At 63.5% G+C, this 20,207-nt stretch overlaps 1 protein-coding gene across 17 annotated transcripts in view; it reads right to left on the bottom strand.

The window, feature by feature from the left end:
* CCDC57 (coiled-coil domain containing 57) overlaps nucleotides 1–20,207 on the bottom strand; it is an 80,409-nt gene that overhangs the window by 647 nt on the left and 59,555 nt on the right. For 13 of the 17 annotated variants that reach the window (XR_011383309.1, XM_070060094.1, XM_070060107.1 and 10 more), the window contains one exon: nucleotides 8,659–8,796. The exons of the other annotated variants lie outside the window; for them this stretch is intronic. Coding sequence is in view for 12 of the 13 variants with exons in the window: in XM_070060094.1 (XP_069916195.1) it covers nucleotides 8,659–8,796 (138 nt within the window). In the remaining variant the exon portion in view is untranslated. The remainder of the gene's footprint in view (nucleotides 1–8,658; nucleotides 8,797–20,207) is intronic. 17 annotated transcript variants of the gene reach the window in all.

Below are 20,207 nucleotides of genomic sequence, written 5' to 3'. Positions count from 1 at the left end.
CCTCACAGCACGCTCTGTGCCCTGTGCTTCTCCAACCTCTGCCCACGAGGCTGCTGCCCGCCAGTCTCAGCCCTGCCCGGTCCTTGCCCACCCGAGCAGAGCAGTGGGAGGTCTGGGGTCCTGGGGAAGGGCTCAGGCCCAGGGGTCACCACCGTGACCCTGGGGTGACCCCGAGCTGCCCCTCCCACCACACAGGGACCTGCTAGGAAGAGTAGGGTCTGGGAGAAGGACCTGGCCAGGCCGCAGGGCCTCTGCCTGGGGGGCCCATGCTGCCCACTTGGGAAGGGCAGGGCCTCCCGCCAGGGGTGCCTGCCAGGGGTGCCTCACTCCACCTGCTGCTTTCTGCGCGGGCCTTGGGGAGGTGACTGCATCTACGACCTCCCGCTGCTCAGAGCTGGCCCAGCACAAGCCTTCCGGAAAGTTCCAGGGGGTCATAAGGCCTTGTAGGGGACCACGGCAGCCCTCGGGGCGCCCTCTCCTGGCCCGGCGCGGGGGCAGCAGGGCCCCCTGGCAGAGGTGTGGCTGCCACGAGACAGGAATGCCCAGGCTGGGAGGTCTGGCTCCCTGGCCCCTGGAGGGAGCACCCAGGGTGTGGACGCCCATCCCCGATGCAGGGGCCGTGAGGGCAGCGGAGGCCCCAGGTCTTTCAGGGTCCCTCACTGGCCTCTGCAGCAGAGAGGGGCAGGGTGTGGGGACACAGCGCCTGCCTGGGCAAGCACATCCCAGCCCCACCCCTGCGTCCAGCTCTGCGCTCCCCAGGGGCCCAGCTCTCGGGAGGAGCCAGCGGCAGGGTGCAGCAAGAGGCTGGGGGGGGCAGCAGATCAGAGCGGGCAGGAGGGCGGGGGCGGGGGCTGTGGCTGCCCTGGAGCGTGGGCGGTCTTGGGGTCCAGGGGGCGGTGAGGCCGCCTCCCCACCCCTCGGGCCGCTGCCCTGTCCGTCCTGAGGGGCCGGGCAGAGCAAGGCTGGCAGCTGGTGGGGACCTGCGGGCCTGCTGCAGGGCTGGGAGAGTGAATGGAGCAACACTGCCCTTTCCACACCGCAGGGCCCCGAGGGAGCCGCCTGCCGGCCACGCTCGCACCATGTGCTGGTCCCCCGTCCCGGCAGAGGCCTCTCCTGGCTTCTCCCCTGGAAATCTCTGGACACCACAGGCTGCCCCAGCTCTGCGCAAGGATGGGCACAGGGACTTGGCCTGCGCCCTGCAGCCAGGGCAAGTGGCCACCGTGCCGGCAGGGGACGGGGGCCTTCCTGCTGTGGGCACACAGGGCGTGGGCGGTGGTGGTGCCCTGCCCCAGCTGCTGTCACCAATGTCTGAGACAGTCCAGAAAGGGGGCTGAAGGAGACCCCAGGGAAGGCAGCAGAGGGTGTGGGACCCCTGCACCCGCGTGGGAGACCAGAGGAGGCTCCAGGCTCCTGGCTTCACCTGGCCCAGCCCTGGCCTTGCCAGCCACTTAGGGAATGAACCGGCAGACGGAGGACCTCTTCCTTCCTTTGCTGCCTTTCAAGCCAATAAAGAAATAAATGAATCTTTTAAAAATCGGAAAGAAAGTAACGAGGCAAACTGAGGGCAACAACAAATAAAGAAATCGTCAAGTGAAAAGCAAATTTCAGACATGCCAGGAAAAGGGACGGGAGAGAAACAGAGCCCAGGCTGCTGTGGGAAGAACTGGCGAGAACCGGACAGGAGGCGGGGAGGGTCCCAGCGCCTGGGCAGAGTCCCTGGAGAGGGGGAATCCCCGGCCCAGGGGTCCACTGAACGGTCAAGCAGCCAATTCCTCTCTTATCCAAATCACACTTAAGAGAGCGACTGATTCGAAAAGCAAAGACAGAGGGGGGCAGTCCACCTGCTGGGGCACTCCCAGGCGCCAACCTTTTAAAAAAGGAAAAAGCGGGGCCGGCGCTGTGGCAGAGCGGGTAAAACCCCACCCCTGTATGCCGTGCCGGCATCCGTATGGGTGCCAATTTGAGTCCCGGCTCTCTGCTGTGGCCTGGGAACGCAGTGGAAGATGACCCAAGTCCTCGGGGTCCCTGCACCTGCATGGGAGGCCTGGAAGAAGCTCCTGGCTTCAGATGGGCACAGCTCCGGCTGTTGGGGCCTGTTGGGGCCAGTTGGGGAGTGAACCAGCGGATGGAAGACCTCCCTCCCTCCCTCCCTCCCTCCCTCCCTCCCTCCCCCTCTCTCTGCCTCTCCTTCTCTCTGTGTCACTCTAACTTTCAAGTAAATAAATAAATCTTTAAAAAAAAAAAAAAAGGAAAAAGCACACGGTAACCATTCATTTAGTGGGAAATGACACACACTGTGCACAACCACTGCCCTGCATAAGCTGCCGCAGGCTCCTGTTGGGGGCGACTCCAGGGAGGGAGGAGTGAGGGTGCAGATGACCTCAGGCTCCTGTGTGTGGTGGGGGGACTCCAGGGAGGGAGGAGTGAGGGTGCAGGTGACCTCAGGCTCCTGTGTGTGTGGTGGGGGACTCCAGGGAGGGAGGAGTGAGGGTGCAGGTGACCTCAGGCTCCTGTGTGTGTGGTGGGGGGACTCCAGGGAGGGAGGAGTGAGGGTGCAGGTGACCTCAGGCTCCTGTGTGTGTGGTGGGGGGACTCCAGGGAGGGAGGAGTGAGGGTGCAGGTGACCTCAGGCTCCTGTGTGTGTGTGTGGTGGGGGCGACTCCAGGGAGGGAGGAGTGAGGGTACAGGTGACCTCAGGCTCCTGTGTGTGTGTGTGGTGGGGGGGGAGACTCCAGGGAGGGAGGAGTGAGGGTGCAGGTGACCTCAGGCTCCTGTGTGTGTGGTGGGGGGACTCCAGGGAGGGAGGAGTGAGGGTGCAGGTGACCTCAGGCTCCTGTGTGTGTGTGTGGTGGGGGGGGAGACTCCAGGGAGGGAGGAGTGAGGGTGCAGGTGACCTCAGGCTCCTGTGTGTGTGTGGTGGGGGGGAGACTCCAGGGAGGGAGGAGTGAGGGTGCAGGTGACCTCAGGCTCCTGTGTGTGTGTGTGGTGGGGGACTCCAGGGAGGGAGGAGTGAGGGTGCAGGTGACCTCAGGCTCCTGTGTGTGTGGTGGTGGGGGACTCCAGGGAGGGAGGAGTGAGGGTGCAGGTGACCTCAGGCTCCTGTGTGTGTGTGGTGGGGGGGGAGACTCCAGGGAGGGAGGAGTGAGGGTGCAGGTGACCTCAGGCTCCTGTGTGTGTGTGTGGTGGGGGGAGACTCCAGGGAGGGAGGAGTGAGGGTGCAGGTGACCTCAGGCTCCTGTGTGTGTGTGTGGTGGGGGGGACTCCAGGGAGGGAGGAGTGAGGGTGCAGGTGACCTCAGGCTCCTGTGTGTGTGGTTGGGGGGGACTCCAGGGAGGGAGGAGTGAGGGTGCAGGTGACCTCAGGCTCCTGTGTGTGTGGTGGTGGGGGACTCCAGGGAGGGAGGAGTGAGGGTGCAGGTGACCTCAGGCTCCTGTGTGTGTGTGGTGGGGGGGGAGACTCCAGGGAGGGAGGAGTGAGGGTGCAGGTGACCTCAGGCTCCTGTGTGTGTGGTTGGGGGGGACTCCAGGGAGGGAGGAGTGAGGGTGCAGGTGACCTCAGGCTCCTGTGTGTGTGGTGGTGGGGGACTCCAGGGAGGGAGGAGTGAGGGTGCAGGTGACCTCAGGCTCCTGTGTGTGTGGTGGGGGGAGACTCCAGGGAGGGAGGAGTGAGGGTGCAGGTGACCTCAGGCTCCTGTGTGTGTGGTGGGGGGAGACTCCAGGGAGGGAGGAGTGAGGGTGCAGGTGACCTCAGGCTCCTGTGTGTGTGTGGTGGGGGGGGAGACTCCAGGGAGGGAGGAGTGAGGGTGCAGGTGACCTCAGGCTCCTGTGTGTGTGTGTGGTGGGGGACTCCAGGGAGGGAGGAGTGAGGGTGCAGGTGACCTCAGGCTCCTGTGTGTGTGGTGGGGGCGACTCCAGGGAGGGAGGAGTGAGGGTGCAGGTGACCTCAGGCTCCTGTGTGTGTGGTGGTGGGGGACTCCAGGGAGGGAGGAGTGAGGGTGCAGGTGACCTCAGGCTCCTGTGTGTGTGGTGGTGGGGGGAGACTCCAGGGAGGGAGGAGTGAGGGTGCAGGTGACCTCAGGCTCCTGTGTGTGTGGTGGGGGGGGAGACTCCAGGGAGGGAGGAGTGAGGGTGCAGGTGACCTCAGGCTCCTGTGTCTGGGGGGGTGGGCTCGGGCCTCTGCCCCCCCCAGCAAACGTTGCAGCCAGAACCCCCGTACTTGCCGCTTCACGCAGAGAAGCGTCCCTGGACAAGGCCACAGCCCTGGGCCACCAGAGTCTGGGGCTGCGTGAGGGCAGGGGGAGTCCCCAGGGCCAGGACCCCCCGAGGAACCGCGGGCCCTGGCTGGCAAAGGGCTGGGACTGCGCGGCTCCAGTAATGACCTCCCTGAGGCGCTCCCCGAGCCGCGGTGCAGAGCAATTAAGAGGCCGCCGAGAGCTCTGAGGACCGGAGTGTCACCCGGGGACGTGCGTCACCTGCGACACACGAGCCAGGAGCTCCATGTTGGTGGTGGCAGGGTGCTGTGAGGGAGGGGACAGCGCGCCTGGGGCAGGCGAGACCAAAGACACCTGGGTGAGGCCACACGGGGCTGAGCTCACAGGTGCAGCACGGGAACTGCTGGCCATAGGCTGCTCTGTGCACGTGTGTGCGCACGCATGTGTGAACACGCATGTAGGTACTCACGTGCACAGACGCATGCACGCACAAACACACGCATGTAAGCACACATGCGCGTATGTAAGTGTGTACGTGTTTGAAAGGCAGAGTCACAGAGAGAGCCGGACGGGAAGAGAGAGAGCTCTCCCGTCTGCTGGTCACTGCCCAGAAGGCTGCAACGGCTGGAGCTGGGCCAGGCCGACGCCAGGAGCCAGCAGCTTCCTCCAGGTCTCCCACGCGGGTGCAGGAACCAAGCACTCGGGCCGTGCTCCGCTGCTCTCCCAGGCCACAGCACACCAGCAGGCAGCTGCGTCAGAAGTGGAGCAGCCAGAACTCAAACCGGCACCCACACGGGACGCCAGCACCGCAGGACGTGGCTTTACCCACTACACCACAGCGCCAGCCCCAAATTTATCTGTTTTGAAGAATTATTTATTTGAAATGTAGAGTGACTGAGAGAGCGAGTTTCCATCTACTGGTTCACTTGCCAAATGGCTGCAACGGTTGGAGCCAGGCCAAGCCAAAGCCAGGAGCCTGGAACTCCATCTGGCGCTCCGTGATCCAGCTCTCTGCTGTGGCCTGGAAAAGCAGGAGATGGTCCAGGTCCTCAGGTCCCTGCACCGCGTGGGAGACCGGGAAGAAGCTCCTGGCTCCGGATCGGCACAGCTCTCTCTGGCTGTTGCAGCCAACTGGGAAGTGAACCAGCGGATGGAAGACCTCTCTCTCTCTCTCTCTCTCTCTCTCTCTCTCCCTGCCTCTCCTTCTCTCTCTGTGTAACTCTGACTTTAAAATAAATTAAAAAATAAATCTTTAAAAAAAAGATATCTTACATCTGCTGGTTCACTCCCCAAAGGGCTGAGACGGCTGGGAGCTCCACGCGGGTCTCCCACGCGGGTGCAGGGCCCCAGCACGGGGCGTCTTCTGCTGCCTCCCGGGGGCATCAGCAGGGAGCTGGGTGGGCAGCGGAGCGGCGGGGACTGGAGTCGGCGCCCACACGGGGCCGGTGCTGCAGGCCCCTCCAGCTCTGACTCCAGCTCTGACTGTGTCTGCAGTGGGTTCCTTACGGACAGCAGCAAAGCCTCGCCTCTCTCTCAGTCTGCTCGTAATTTGCTTAAAGATTGTTTATCTGAGAGGCAGAGTCTCCCCCCCCCCCCGTCTCTCTCTCCCCTCTCCCTCTCTCCTTCTCTCCCTCCTCCCCCTCCCCCTCTCCATCTTTCCCCTCTCCCTCCCCCTCCCCCTCTCTCCCCCTTCCCTCCCTCTCCCCCCTCCCTCTCCCTCTCTCTCTCTCCCTCCCTCTCCCCCTCTCCCTCTATCTTCCCCCCTCCCTCTCTCTCCCTCTCCCCCTCCCTCTCTCTCAGTCTGCTTGTAATTTGCTTAAAGATTGTTTATCTGAGAGGCAGAGTCTCCCCCCCACTCCCTCTCCCTCTCTCCCCCTTCCCTCTCTCTCTCCCCCTCTCTCCCTCTCCCCCCTTCCCTCCCTCTCCCCCCTCCCCCTCCCTCTCTCTCTCCCTCCCTCTCTCCCTCCCCCTCCCCCTCTCTCCCTCTATCTTTCCCCCTCCCTCTCTCTCCCTCTCTCTCCCCCCTCCCTCTCCCTCCCCCTCCCTCCCTCTCTCTCTCCCCCCTCCCTCTCCCTCTCTCTTCCTCTCTCTCCCCCCACCCTCTCTCTCTCTCTTCCTCTCTCTCTCCCCCCTCCCTCTCCCTCTCTCTCTCTCACACGTGCACACACACACACACACACTGAATTTCTACTTGCGGGTTCAGTCCCCAGGAGCCTGTGATGACTGAGTGTGGGCCAAGCTGAAGCCCGGAGCCCAGAGTCGCCCAGGGCTCCACGCAGGCAGCAGCGACCCGAGCACAGGCACAGCCTATGCTGCCGTCAGCGGGGGCTGCGCGGGGAGCGGGCTCAGGCCCGGGCGTCCCTGCACCACCACCGTCCACAGCAGCGTGGCGGCGCTGAGCGGCCTTCCTGCTAGACTCCCCTTTCTGTCCTCCGTCCAGTCCCCTTGTGCCTTTCTGGATTGAGGCTCTGGCTCTATTGTACCTCCTCTACTGCGTCAGCAGCCACAATTCATATTTTTAGAACACACTTTTTTCTTTTTTCTTTTTGACAGGCAGAGTTAGACAGTGAGAGAGTAAGAGAGTGAGAGAGAGAGAGAGAGAGAGAAAGTTCTTCCCTCCGTTGGTTCACCACAGCCAGCGCTGCACTGATCCGATGGCAGGAGCCAGGTGCTTCTCCTGGTCTCCCATGGGGTGCAGGGCCCAAGCACCTGGGCCATCCTCCACTGCACTCCCTGGCCACAGCAGAGAGCTGGCCTGGAAGAGGGGCAACTGGGACAGAATCCGGTGCCCAGACCAGGGCTAGAACCCAGGGTGCCGGCGCCACAGGCGGAGGATTAGCCTAGTGAGCCGCGGCGCCGGCCTAGAACACACTCTAAGCACACCTGGGGATGTGCACTCTGCCTCTTTCCTACGTCTCACCTCTGCAGAGACCGTAACCCCAGCTCACGCATACTGTTCGTCCCCTACACAGTCAGGTGCCGAGGGCGGCGTCTGCCACGGTGCTCAGGGCTTGGGTGACGCCTGCGTCCCGTGCAGCAGTGCCAGCATCCAAGCCCTGGCTCCACCTCCGCCCCCAGCTTCCTGCTACCGTGCACCCTGGGAGGCAGCAGGCTCAGGTACCGGTCCCTGCCGGCCGTGCGCGAGACCTGGATTGAGTCTGCGCTCCTGGCCTCAGCCTGGCCCAGCCCCGGCTGTTGCAGCCAACGGGGGTCTCTTTCTTTGGCTGGCGTCTTCTCTCTGTCTTTCGAATATGTCCACAGACACCTCTCTAAGAGTAAAGCCACCTCCCCGGGGCCACGGGGCCACGTCTGCCCTCAGCACGCCACCTGCTGCCTCCCCCTGCAGCGCAGGCCTGGGTGACGAGCTGTGTCAGGCTGTGTCTATACAACTTTAATTCGTGGATTATTTATTCACTTGTTTTAGTTATGTGAGAGGCAGAGAAAGAGGGAGGGAAGGCGGGGAGAGGAGAGAGGGAGACAGAAGTTGTTTTTACCTACTGGTTCACTCCCCAAATGACCGCAGGGCTGGGGCTGGGCCGGTCACAGCCAGGAGCCAGGAGCTTCCTCCCTGTCTCCCACGTTGGGGGCAGGGGCCCAGGCACTCGGGCCGTTCCGCTGCTTTCCCAGCGCCTCAGCGGGGCTGGATGCTGGAGGAGCAGCCGGGACTCCGAGTGGGTGTGGGTGTCCCTGGCAGTGGCTTTACCGACTGCGCCACGGCAGCCGGCAACGCCTGCTTGGCAGCCAGACCAGCTGAAGGGCTGCTCGCGGTCTCCTGAGGTCTCTAGGAAGCACCTGCCACTTCAAGACCCTTCAAGCTCCTCTGGGGCCGGGCCAGCGGGTCTTCCCTGCGCAGCTCCCGCCCTGCGAGCGCCCTGGACGCAGCCAAGGCTCCCCAGAGCCGGGGACGTCTCTGGGGCTCACGTCTGCACCCAGCCGGGCCTGCCGCTGAGCTGAGCCTGCGCCTGCCGCACAGGTCAAAGCCCGTGCCACCTGCGGCTCGCTCGTTCTGCCAGCCCGGCCGGGAGTGGGTTAACAGGGAAGCCGAGGGCTATTGCCCAACTAGTTACTTGAACACAAGTCCCTCTGCTTCCCGCAGGGCCTCCTGGAAGTGCTCTCCACGGCCCACTTGGGTGCTTCTCACGCTTTCAGAGAGCTCTGCTTCCTGGCCGCCTCGCCAGCCCCGTGGGGGGGGAACCGGGGAGGGAACCGGGGAGGGAGGGAACCGGGGAGGGAGGGAACCAGGGAGGGAGGGAGGGAACCGGGGAGGGAGCCGGGGAGGGAGGGAGGGAGGGAGGGAACCGGGGAGGGAGCCGGGGAGGGAGGGAGGGAGGGAGGGAACCGGGGAGGGAGGGAGGGAGGGAGCCGGGGAGGGAGGGAACTGGGGAAGGAGGGAACCGGGGAGGGAGGGAGGGAGGGTCCCCGTCTCTGTCTCTGTCTTCCAACACGACCTGAGGAAGGGAAGGAGCGTTTCACGTCGAGCCTGCAGAGGCGGAAGCTCGGCCAGCTCGGGAGACGCCGGCCTCTCGTGCACTCACGGCTCCGGCCAGCAGCTCCACGCAGAGTCACGCAGTCACGGGTCGGAGCGGCTGCCGGGGAGCACGGGTGGACACTGACTCCATCGCGCCCAGCTCCTGCCGCTGGAGCACAGTCCCCCCCCCGCCCCCCCCCAGTGCAGGGGAGGCTTCGTCACAGAACCTGGAACAGAGTGCGCCCCCGCCCCTCCACGCCAGCCACGGTGAGGGCCACACGTGGAGCAATCTCACCCGCGTGCTCCTCGTCGGAAAGCCCCGGCCAGCTCCCCGGCTCAGCTGGGTCCCCGCAGGCAGGCCGGCGGCCACCCCAGGGCTCCCGGGACTGAGTTCCTGCGCCACCGCCCACAGACCAGGAGGACAACCAAAATGGAGTCACTGCGGCCAAAGTCCCACGTCAGCAGGCCGGAACACAGCCGTTTAAATGACTTTCTGCAGAAACCCAGGTTAGAGAGCAAACCCCACACCTCCCGCCAGACCGGGCCATGCACCCCTAATCCCAGCCCCCGAGAAAGGGCGCTCAGAGTGGCCTGAGGCTGCCCGCCTGCCCGTGCCCGCCTCAGCTGTGCCGTCCCCTTTCTCTTCTCCCCGCCATCGCCTGTGCTCTGCCCGCCACAGCTCTATCTCAGCCGGGGAAGACTGTCAACGGCAGCGCGAGGGTCCCCACGCCGGCCTGCTGTGACCTGCTCCCCCACGCCGGCCGGCAGGTGTAGACGCCACACGGCTGATGCCCGTGCTCGGCCCAGAGCAGAGCTGGGCCACGAAGCTGGCACGAACCCAACGCGAGAGTCCTTCCAGGAAAGAGCCAGCAGCTCCAACGCCGGAGAGCTGCTGACCACAGGCTGCCCCCACCCAACAGGACGTCCTGGTCTTGCCTGACACACACGCCTGAGCTACAGCCAGGTCTGTACAGGCACACATGTGAGCTACAGCCGGGTCTGTACAGGCACACACATGTGAGCTACGGGTCTATACAGGCACACACGTGAGCTACAGCCGGGTCTATACAGGCACACACACACGTGAGCTACAGCTGGGTCTGTACAGGCGCACACACAAGTGAGCTATAGCCCGGTCTGTACAGGCACACGTGTGAGCTACAGCTGGGTCTGTACAGGCACACACACACGTGAGCTACAGCCGGGTCTGTACAGGCACACACACACACACACATACATGAGCTGCAGCCAGATCTATACAGGAACACACACACGGGAGCTACAGCCGAGTCTGTACAGGCACACACACACGGGAGCTACAGCCAGGTCTGTACAGGCACACACACACGGGAGCTACAGCCGGGTCTGTACAGGCGCACACGTGTGAGCTACGGGTCTATACAGGCACACGTGTGCACTACAGCCGGGTCTGTACAGGTGCACACACACGTGAGCTACAGCCAGGTCTGTACAGGCACACACACACACATACATGAGCTACAGCTGGGTCTGTATAGGCACACACACACGGGAGCTACAGCCGGGTCTATACAGGCACACACACACGGGAGCTACAGCCGGGTCTGTATAGGTACACACACACGGGAGCTACAGCCGGGTCTGTACAGGCACACACGTGAGCTACAGCCGGGTCTGTTCAGGCACACACACACGGGAGCTACAGCTGGGTCTGTTCAGGCACACACACACAGGAGCTACAGCCGGGTCTGTACAGGCACACACACACGGGAGCTATAGCCGGGTCTGTACAGGTGCACACGTGAGCTACAGCTGGGTCTGTACAGACACACACACACGTGACCTATAGCTGGGTCTGTACAGGCACACACACACGTGACCTATAGCTGGGTCTGTACAGGCACACACACACGTGAGCTACAGCCAGGTCTGTACAGGCATATGTGTGAGCTACAGCCGGGTCTGTACAGGCACACACACACGTGAGCTACAGCCGGGTCTGTACAGACAGACACATGAGCTACAGCTGGGTCCTTACAGACACACACGTGAGCTACAGCCGGGTCTGTACAGGCACACTCACGTGAGCTACAGCCGGGCCTATACAGGCACACACACACGTGAGCTACAGCTGGGTCTGTACAGGCACACACACACGGGAGCTACAGCCGGGTCTATACAGACACACACGTGAGCTACAGCCGGGTCTTTACAGACAGACACCTGAGCTACAGCTGGGTCTGTACAGGCACACACACACGTGAGCTACAGCCAGGTCTGTACAGACACATACGTGAGCTACAGCTGGGTCTGTACAGGCACACACACACGGGAGCTACAGCCGGGTCTGTACAGGCACACACACACGGGAGCTACAGCCAGGTCTGTACAGGCACACACACACGGGAGCTACAGCCGGGTCTGTACAGGCACACACACACGGGAGCTACAGCCGGGTCTGTACAGGCACACACACACGTGAGCTACAGCCGGGTCTGTACAGGCACACACACACGGGAGCTACAGCCGGGTCTGTACAGGTGCACACACACGGGAGCTACAGCCGGGTCTGTACAGGTACACACACACGGGAGCTACAGCCGGGTCTTTACAGGTGCACACACACATGAGCTACAGCCGGGTCTGTACAGGCACACGTGAGCTACAGCCGGGTCTATACAGACAGACACGTGAGCTACAGCCAGGTCTATACAGACACACACGTGAGCTACAGCCGGGTCTGTACAGGCACACGTGAGCTACAGCCGGGTCTATACAGACAGACACGTGAGCTACAGTCAGGTCTATACAGACACACACGTGAGCTACAGCCGGGTCTGTACAGACACACACGTGAGCTACAGCCGGGTCTGTTCAGGCACACACACACGGGAGCTACAGCCAGGTCTGTACAGGCACACACACACGTGAGCTACAGCCGGGTCTGTACAGGCACACACACACGGGAGCTACAGCCGGGTCTGTACAGGTGCACACGGGAGCTACAGCCGGGTCTGTACAGGCACACACGTGAGCTACAGCCAGGTCTATACAGGCACACACACATATGAGCTACAGCCGGGTCTGTGTGCACCTGCTTCTGCTCCTCCCCTCCTGGGCTCCCCGGGGAGGAAGTCGCCGGCACTCACTGTGTCCCCATTCTGAGCTGTGCCCAGCCCTCAGCTGGAGGCCCCACAGCCCCGCGCCAGAACCATCAGCCCCGGGCCAGAACCATCAGCCCCGGGAGCCGGCAGTTCCCACGCAGAGCTGTGATCTGGCCTACTCCCTGTTTTGATTTAATTAGTTGCCAATATTTAAAAAGTGAAACATTTTATATGTCTCTAAAAGACTTCCAGCTTCTCTTGAAAAACAGGATGATCTGGCTTGGCCGGCCCACACTGGCAGAAGAACGGCCACGGGGTGGAGTCAGCCAGGCCTCCCTGGACCCAGCAGGCAGGTCCTCTGCCCTGTCTTTGTCCCGGCACCCATGGGCATTGGCACTGCCCCCTGCCCCCTGTGGCCTTGGAAGCAGATCCTGACCCCGCCAGCTGGGGCCCTGGGGCCTCAGGCCAGGCCCTCACCTGGACGTGGAACCCTGACCTCAGGGAACCGCGGGAGAGGAACCTGGTGTGCAGCAGGCGAGGTCGGGGTGGGGGCCAAGCAGGCTCCATGTGAGCGCCGGGCCGGGAGTCGGTGCTGTTTTGTCCTTGTTCCTGGATCTTTATGGGAAGGCCTGGCTGAGTGTAACACGAGGCCCGCCCGCGACTCAGCGCTGCACCCCAGCACTTCGGAGGAAAAGACGGGGTTACATTTACACGGAGCCAAACTCCCGGGGGGGAGCCAACACGGACGCTGTGCCCCTGAACTCAGGGTGCCCCACTCGGGGGCACACACACAACCCCTCCTTGCACAGGGCAGCTCAGGCCACGACTCCAGCGTGAGGCCCCCCACGGTGCTCCCTTAGCCCCTGGCGCCGCATTCCGGGAGACCCCCACCCACCCCCTCCTGGGCCCTAGGATGACCGGCCCCTTTCTACCTGCCCAGCTCTGGTCAGGCACAAGGATGGGCCTGGGACCCCTGCAAGTGCCCTGGGCCTCCCTTTGCAGCTCTGGGATGGGATCACGGCACTTGCCTAAACGGCTGAGCCCCAGGCAGCGGGGCCTGCTCCCCGAATGGAGGAGCCCCTCGCGCCCGGCAGGGGGCTGCCCTGGTGGCTCTACCGGAAGTCACAGGGAGCACCCAGGAGAGCCACACAAACGGCCGCCTGGCGAGGACAGCTGCCCTGCCTCGGCCACGCACTGGAGCAACAATGAGCGGTCAGTTCTCCCTTATCAGATGGGCAGGGAGGCCCCGGCCCGGCTGTTGGGCAACCTCGCAGCGCAAGCCTGGCCTCTGACCCAGCAGACTCACAGCCAGGCAGGCCTCGGAGCCAGGAGCCGCCTCGGCCTCCCAGATGCCCCTCCCCCGCCTTGCGGCTGACACCTGCGGCAGCCCACAGGCGCCGGGCTGCGGGGACAGGCACCTAAACTGCCCTCCACAAAGGCGGGAGCTGGTGCTGCCTCGCGTCCCCTCCGCAGGCCGCCCTGGGGGTCACTCAGGCTGGGCCCTGGCCGTCCTTCCAGGTGGACGCTGTGTCGCCGTTCCCTCTCCATGGTGCCTGCCCCTCCACCCCCGCCGCCCAGCCTCCCCCAGGAGCTCCTGCCAAGCCGCCTGGCGCCTCAGCTGCCTGTGTGCCCCGAAGCCCAGGCCCTGCCGCGGCTCTGCAGCTCGGAAGTCAACTGAGCTGGCGTCCGGAGAAGCAGTCCCGCCAGGGTCGCTTCACCCCGGGGGGCGGGCGCTGCCCCAGCCAGTGTCCAAACTGGTGCTTCATTCCATAAGCTCACACCTGGCGCCCGCCGTGTGGCCGTGGCTCCCCGCCTCCCGTTATCTCCCTGCCCACACTGAGCGCCTGCCGCTGGCTGCCAAGGGAGCGGGGACCAGGGCCTGAGCCTCTGACCTGAAGTCCCCACCCCCAGGGGCATTCTTGAGGCGCACAGAATCAAGACAAGTAAGAAAAACAGCACCGGCCTGGGGCAGGGTGAGCTGCGGGAGCTGCGGGCCCGGCAGGGAGGGGCGGGCGTCCGAGGGCGCCGGGGTCCGGGGTGGGGGCGGGCGGGTGCAGGTGGTGGGAATGGACTGCACAGTGGCTGCGGGCGGGTGCGGGGGTGGGGCGCTGGCCCAGGTGGGCTCCGGGAGCCTTGCTGGACGGGGCCACAGTGAGAATGCTAGCGGGAGAGGAGGCCCACGGACGAGAACAGTCGCAGCTCAGGTACGTGGGGGCACATGGACCTGTTGGCTGGGCCTCGAGAGCTGGCAGTGGGGCCGGTGTGGCTGGAGCAGGGGCGGCAGGAGTGGCCACCCACGCACGATTGTCCTGCCACGCTGTTCCCAGGGCTGTGTGCAGTGTCCATCGGCATCCAGGATTCCCTCAGGGCCGTGTGCAGCATCCACCCTCCCTCAGGGCCGTGTGCAGCATCCATCTAGGACAGCTGTGGCCACGGGGACCACCAGATAGCCACTCTCCCTTCCCGGTGACTCTGGCGAGCCCCCTCCCCTTCTCGTGCAGCTGCTTTCAAAGCCCCCTCCCCAGCAGGCTGCCCGCACCTCCTCCTCCGCCCAGCTGGGCCTCGTGTGCCCCAGGAGAGAACACGGGTGCAGTCTGCCGGGAGCTGTTTCCCCGACACGAAGGCCAGTCCTGCAGGCAGAGGGGCAGCTGCCATGCCAGATTCCCCAAGGGTGTCTGCCCAGCGACAGCCTCGGGGACAGAGTGGGTCTCGGCCGAGCCCCTCGCAGTGGCCCCGCTGCACCTGCTGGGCCCGCAGGTCCGTGGTGGGTGCCCAGGAGTCCCGTGTCCTGCCGGCACCCACACTGTGGCGCATCGCCAGGTGCGGGCCAGCAAGGCCCCTGCTCAGTGCTCTGGCCTGCCTGTCCCCAGTGAGGTCCGCTTCCTGCACAAGGCAGCCCAGCCCAGGCCTCCTCTCCCCGACCTGCACGTGTGTGACCCTCACCCTCGCCTCAGGCAGCTGCCGGGGAGGCTGGGTGACAGCCCTGCCCCTCACTGAAGCTGCCCCGAAGACCACCGGGGACCGCACCCTGCGAAACGGGCTCCGCTCTGCCTGACCTCACCTGGCCTCTCCGCAGATTTCCACACAGGAAGCCACGCCCTCCCTCTTTAAAACCTTTTATTACAAAATAGGTCCAAAGAACAAAAACACACGTGCACGGGGCAGCACTGTGGCACAGCAGGCCGGGCGCCGGCATCCCACAGGAGCACCACGCCAGTCCTGGCTGCTCCACTTCCCATCCGGCTCCCTGCCCGTGCGCCTGGGAAGGCAGCGGAGGACGGGCCAGGTGCTTGGGCCCTGCACCCACGAGGGAGACCTGCAGAAGCTCCTGCTCCAGGCCTCAGCCTGGCCCAGCCCTGGCCGTCTGGCCACCTGGGAAGATCGTTCTCCCACTCCCTCTCCCTCTCTCTGTAGCTCTGCCCTTCTTTTCTTTAAGATTTATTGTATTTGAAAGGCAGAGCTCTGGTGGGGGAGGGGGCAGAAGGTCCTCCACCCGCTGGGTCACTCCCACTGGCCACAACGGCTGGAGCTGGGCTGGTCCAAAGCCGGAAGCCAGGAGCTCCTTCCAGGTCTCCCCCGTGGGTGCGGCAGCATGGGGCCAGCTTCCACGGCCGCCCAGGTGCGAGGGCAGGAGCTGGATCCGAAGCAGGGGAGTGGGACTCACGCTGGCATCTGATAAGGGACCAGGCACCCTGGCGCGCTTCGCGCTCTGCCCCAGCACACCCTGAAAACCGGAGAGGCAGGGAGAGATCTTCCTCCCCCCGCTGGCTGCTCCCCGAGGGCCTGTAGTGGCTGGGCCGGGAGCGCCATCTGGGCCTCCCACGAGGCCCACCAGCAGGAAGCTGGGCAGCGCACCGTGGGACGCAGGTGTTCCAGCTGGCACTGTGACCGCCGGTCACAGCCTCGCCGCCCGAGCCCCGTGGTCTTGCCTGAGAAGTCTCTGTTGCACGCGCAGGCGGCGGCTCCTGTCCCCGGCACAGCAGGGAGGCCGGAGAAGTCAGCCAGCGTGTGCGGCGGCGTCCGCCTGCCTCTCGCCGGACTCCTCTGGGCGCAGGTCTGCCAGCCTGTCTGGGACCCCGTGTCTCTCTAGGGGACTTCTTCCTTCCTCTCGGTAATGTCTACGCCATTAACTCTCAAGTATGAGCCACCGAGTGTGTTGCTGGTTCTTGAAGAACCTTAAAAATCAAACCAAGATGGAGTGACCTAAGCCAATACCATTAAGAACAAGAAGTCACCTTTGCCCCAAACAAAATTAAAGCTTAAACATTACAGCCCTAAACTTTCCCCCAGAGCTAAAATTGGGTGCAGCTATAAAATAAGGGACCCTGTGCTCAGCTAGCTGCGACACTTGCGCCTGGCTGTGCTGAGACCTAACCCAGTTTGTAGCCTCCTAATACTCAGATAACGGTGTGGGAAGCGGACGCCGCTCTCCCTCCAGGGCAACGAAGGCAGCGAGACGCCGTCCCCCTCAGGGCGAACAAGATGGCGCCGGCAGGGAAGGAACTGCTGAAGAAGTAAACAACAAAATGGCGACGAGGGGCACGCCTCCCATGTGATCCCGTAGCTGACTGGACAGGACGCATGCCCTTCACATGATCAGCTCGCGGATTGGACCGCTGTGTGCATGGACTCTATAGTGCTTCTGATTGGTCGCTGCGGGTGTATAAACCGTGTGGCTCTGTGCTGGGGGCGCTCTCTGGACTCCCGAGTTCAGGAGGCCCGTCTGCGTAGACGCCGAATAAATCCTCTTGCTTTTGCATCAGCCGGTCTGGACTCTGAGTCTCTGGGGTGTGCCTCTCGACGTGTTAGCATCCTCACTCCGAGGGTCTAACAGTTCTCATTTCTGGGCAACACCTGTATGAACTGGGAACTCCACCCAGGGGCCCCCCGGCTGCCCCCAGGCTCTGGGTCGGAGCTGGGCCTCACTGCAGGCATTAGCCGCTCCTTCCTGTTCTGTCTGCGGTCCGAGTGTTTTACCTCCTTGGGCCGTACCCTGTCTGGTGGGGCCTTATTTTCAGGTAGAATCTGATTCTCTTCTGGGAAAAAGTGCACCCCCCCGTGACCCACGTTGGCCCCTGCCTGGTGCCGGGGCTGTGCCAGCCACAACACCGGCCCCTGTGGGGATGGCGCAGCTCCTCAGCCCCGAGGCTCACGTGGTGGCGGAGCACCGGGGGCAGGCCTGCCACCAGCGGCTCAGGACCAAGCGCGGTCACTGGGCGCAGCGACAGCGGGGCTCGCACGGCTCCCCGTGGCCCTGGGGTGCAGACCCCTGGGGCCCAGCGCCACCCACCGGCCTCGGGTGAGCTTTGTGCCCGCTCAGCACCCCCGCTGTGCCGTCTGGTGTCAACCTGAGCTCCCAGCCCGACGCCTCCCTGGGGAACAGAGACCAGAGATTTCTATTTGGCCAAAGTGCGCTTCACTGCCATTTTTAAATTACTTTACCGATTTTCATTTTACTTGAAAAGCAGAGGAGACAGACAGAAACCTTCCCTCTGCTGCTCACACCCCAAGTGGCCGCGACAGACAGGGCTTCGGCCAAACCAGAGGCCCGGGACTGAGTCTGGGTCTCCCACGGCAGAAGCAGGGACCCAAGCACTGGCGCCACCCCCGCCGCCTCCCGCTCCTGCACATCAGCAGGGGCTGGGCCGGGAGGGGAGCAGGCACGTGGACCACACGCTCACGGCCTGCGTGCAGCCCACGCGGCAGGAACTGCTCCACCAGCGCCGGCCCTGTGCGGATCTTAGCTGCGAGGCAACAGTGCAAACAGTCCTCAGAGACAGCCTCAGACTCTCTCCTGTAGAAATTATCGTTAAAATTGCCTGGAGCAGGGCCGGGCACTGTGGCACAGCGGGAAAAGCCACCACCTGCAGTGCCAGCGGCGCCAGTACAAGTCCCGGCTGCTCCACTTCCCATCCAGCTCTCCGCTGTGGCCTGGGAAAGCAGTGGAAGATGGCCCACGGGCTTGGGCCCCTGCGTGGCCTGGGAAAGCAGTGGAAGATGGCCCACGGGCTTGGGCCCCTGCCCGGGCTCCGTCACGGCCATCTGGGGAGTGAACCAGCGGATGGAAGATCTCTCTCTCTGTCTCTACCTCTCTTTGTAACTCTTTCAAATAAATAAAATAAATCTTTAAAAAGAACCTTGAGCCCTCCAGATGAGACGGTGACCCCTGAGGTTGAGTGTCCCTTGTTGGCTTCCTCCCAGGCCGCGGGGAGGCCCACCCACGCCTCGGCGTTTCCCAGGCTGTGCGCAGCACAGCGTGGTTGCCACCTGGTTCCAGGGCTGCCTGCCCCACCGGCCTGGTGAGCGAGGCGGCGCCTGCGCCTGCACCTGCTGCCGGCTTGAGCGCGAGCCCCGGCGGCTCCCTGCTGCACACACAAGGTTCCTCTCGGCGGCCGCGGCGTGGGCATCTGCCAAGCTCTGACCCCTGATGGACGCCTCTGCTCCGTCACGCGTTCGGCTCACCAAAAACGGGAAGCCGCAGGCGAAGGCCATGGCGTAAACTCGACCCAGCCATGTGTTTTCTCAGAACTAACCAGGCTGAGGAGCTGCCGTCCGCCAGCTGGGAGGCGGAGCTCTGCATTCTGGGAGCTGCGCCTGCTCCCACAGGCTCGCAGCGCGGTCACCGGCCTTCCAGGGAGCCGAGCCCCGCTGCTGTCCATACACGGGCAGACCCTCCCACGTCTGTCCGGGGAGCGACGGGCTGCCGCCTCCGGGTGGACCGTGGCTGACTCGTGCTGAGTATCTGCAGCCCCGGGGAAGCCTCGGACCAGGAAATGCCGACAACGCACACTACAGGTTTCTAAGCCCTCGGAAGAAAAGCTCAGAGAACTTCTAGAGAATTCCATCCGGAAAGAGGCCCTCCCGGCAGACGCACTGAAGCACTGCACGTTCTAAAGCGAGACTGGGCCGCGTATGACTGTCCTCAGCAATCTGCTCACAGAGACGGAGCTGTGAGTTACTGTTACTTCCCGCGTCAGCCCGAGAAGACGAGAAGACGCATTCTTCAAATAAAAGGTGTAACAAAAACTCGTGAAAGAAAAAACTATGTTCAAGAAGCTATCCTGACAGGTTTGGAAATACACGAGGGTAAACAAGAGTTCGGTTAAATCTCCTTATGTTTGGTGCAGCAGTTACCATGCCACCTGGGACCCCCCACTGCAGGCCAGAGGGCCCGGGGTTCGAGTCCCGGCTCTGCTCCCAATCCCAGCTCCCTGGGAGGCGGCAGGTGCGGCTCAGGTGCGTGGGTCCCTGCCACGCCCGTGGGAGACCCGCAGAGTTCTGGGCTCCCGGCTTCGCCCTGTGCAGGCATCGGGGACGAGTCAATGGACTCAGGCTTTCTCTGCGTCTCAAATATGAATAAATGAATGAATGAGAAAAGTCTTCTTGAGAAAAAATTGTTGTTGCTTCTGTATGAAGACGACACCCCAGTAACTAAGACTCTGACACCGACTGCCAGGAAAATACAGACGGTGACCAGGGAGCGAAGGGAGAGGCGGCAAGCAGGGGCCTTCATGGTGTGAGCACAGGGAGAGAACGGGACTCACAACAGGCGGACGACCGTGCAAACGTGGCCTCTGCAGTGGGACGCAGGAGAAAACCAGAGCGAGCGTGCAAACGAGAGCGCACTAAACAAGACTCACCTGGAAAAGCCCTGCGACAGGGGTGCGTCTTGGCGGTGCTGTGCGCAGCAGGCTAAGCCGCTGCTTGCCACGCCGGCACCTGTATCAGAGCGCCAGTTGGAGTCCTGGCTGCTCCGCTTCCCACCCAGCTCCTGCTCATACCCTGGGGAAGCGGTGGAGGATGTCCCCAGTGCTTGGCCCCTGCACCCACCTGGGGGACCCAGAAGAAGCTCCTGGCTCCTGGCTTTGGGGTGGCCTAGGCTGGGCTGTTGCGTTCATTTGGGGAGCCAGCAATGGAAGATTTGTCTCCTTCTCTCTCTCCCTCTCTCCCTCCCTCCCTTTTCCCTTGTGTGACTCAGCCTTGCAGCCTTGGGCAAGCACCTGGCAGGCAGAGGGGCGGCCCCAGGAGCCTGCACAGCCAAGGGAAGGGGACCCCCAGACAGGAAGCTGGGGCAGGCCTCACGGTGCTGCAGTCCACACCCGCCCCAGCTCCTGAGCCCGCCCCGCTGATGCCCCTGGGCGGCAGAAGGTGCAGACGCGCGGCCTTGGGCCCTGCGCCCACCTGGGAACCTGGACGCAGCCCTGGCTCCTGGGCTCGTCCCATCCGCCTGGGCTCGTCTCAGCTGCCGTCGCATTTGAGGAGTGAGCCTACGATGGGCGCTCTCTCTTCCTCTCTCTCTCTCTGTTTCTCTCTTTCTCAAATAAACAAATTTCTAAAAGTTACACAACAACAACATGAACACACACTAACAAACGTGCCCCAGAGACAGCCAGAACCGACAGCCACAGTAAGGCGGCCACTGCAGGGGGAACCGCACTTCTCTCGG

Source organism: Oryctolagus cuniculus, chromosome 17 (assembly GCF_964237555.1).
Source record: "Oryctolagus cuniculus chromosome 17, mOryCun1.1, whole genome shotgun sequence".
Lineage (NCBI taxonomy): Eukaryota > Metazoa > Chordata > Mammalia > Lagomorpha > Leporidae > Oryctolagus > Oryctolagus cuniculus.
This window is presented reverse-complemented; position numbering and strand designations above follow the sequence as displayed.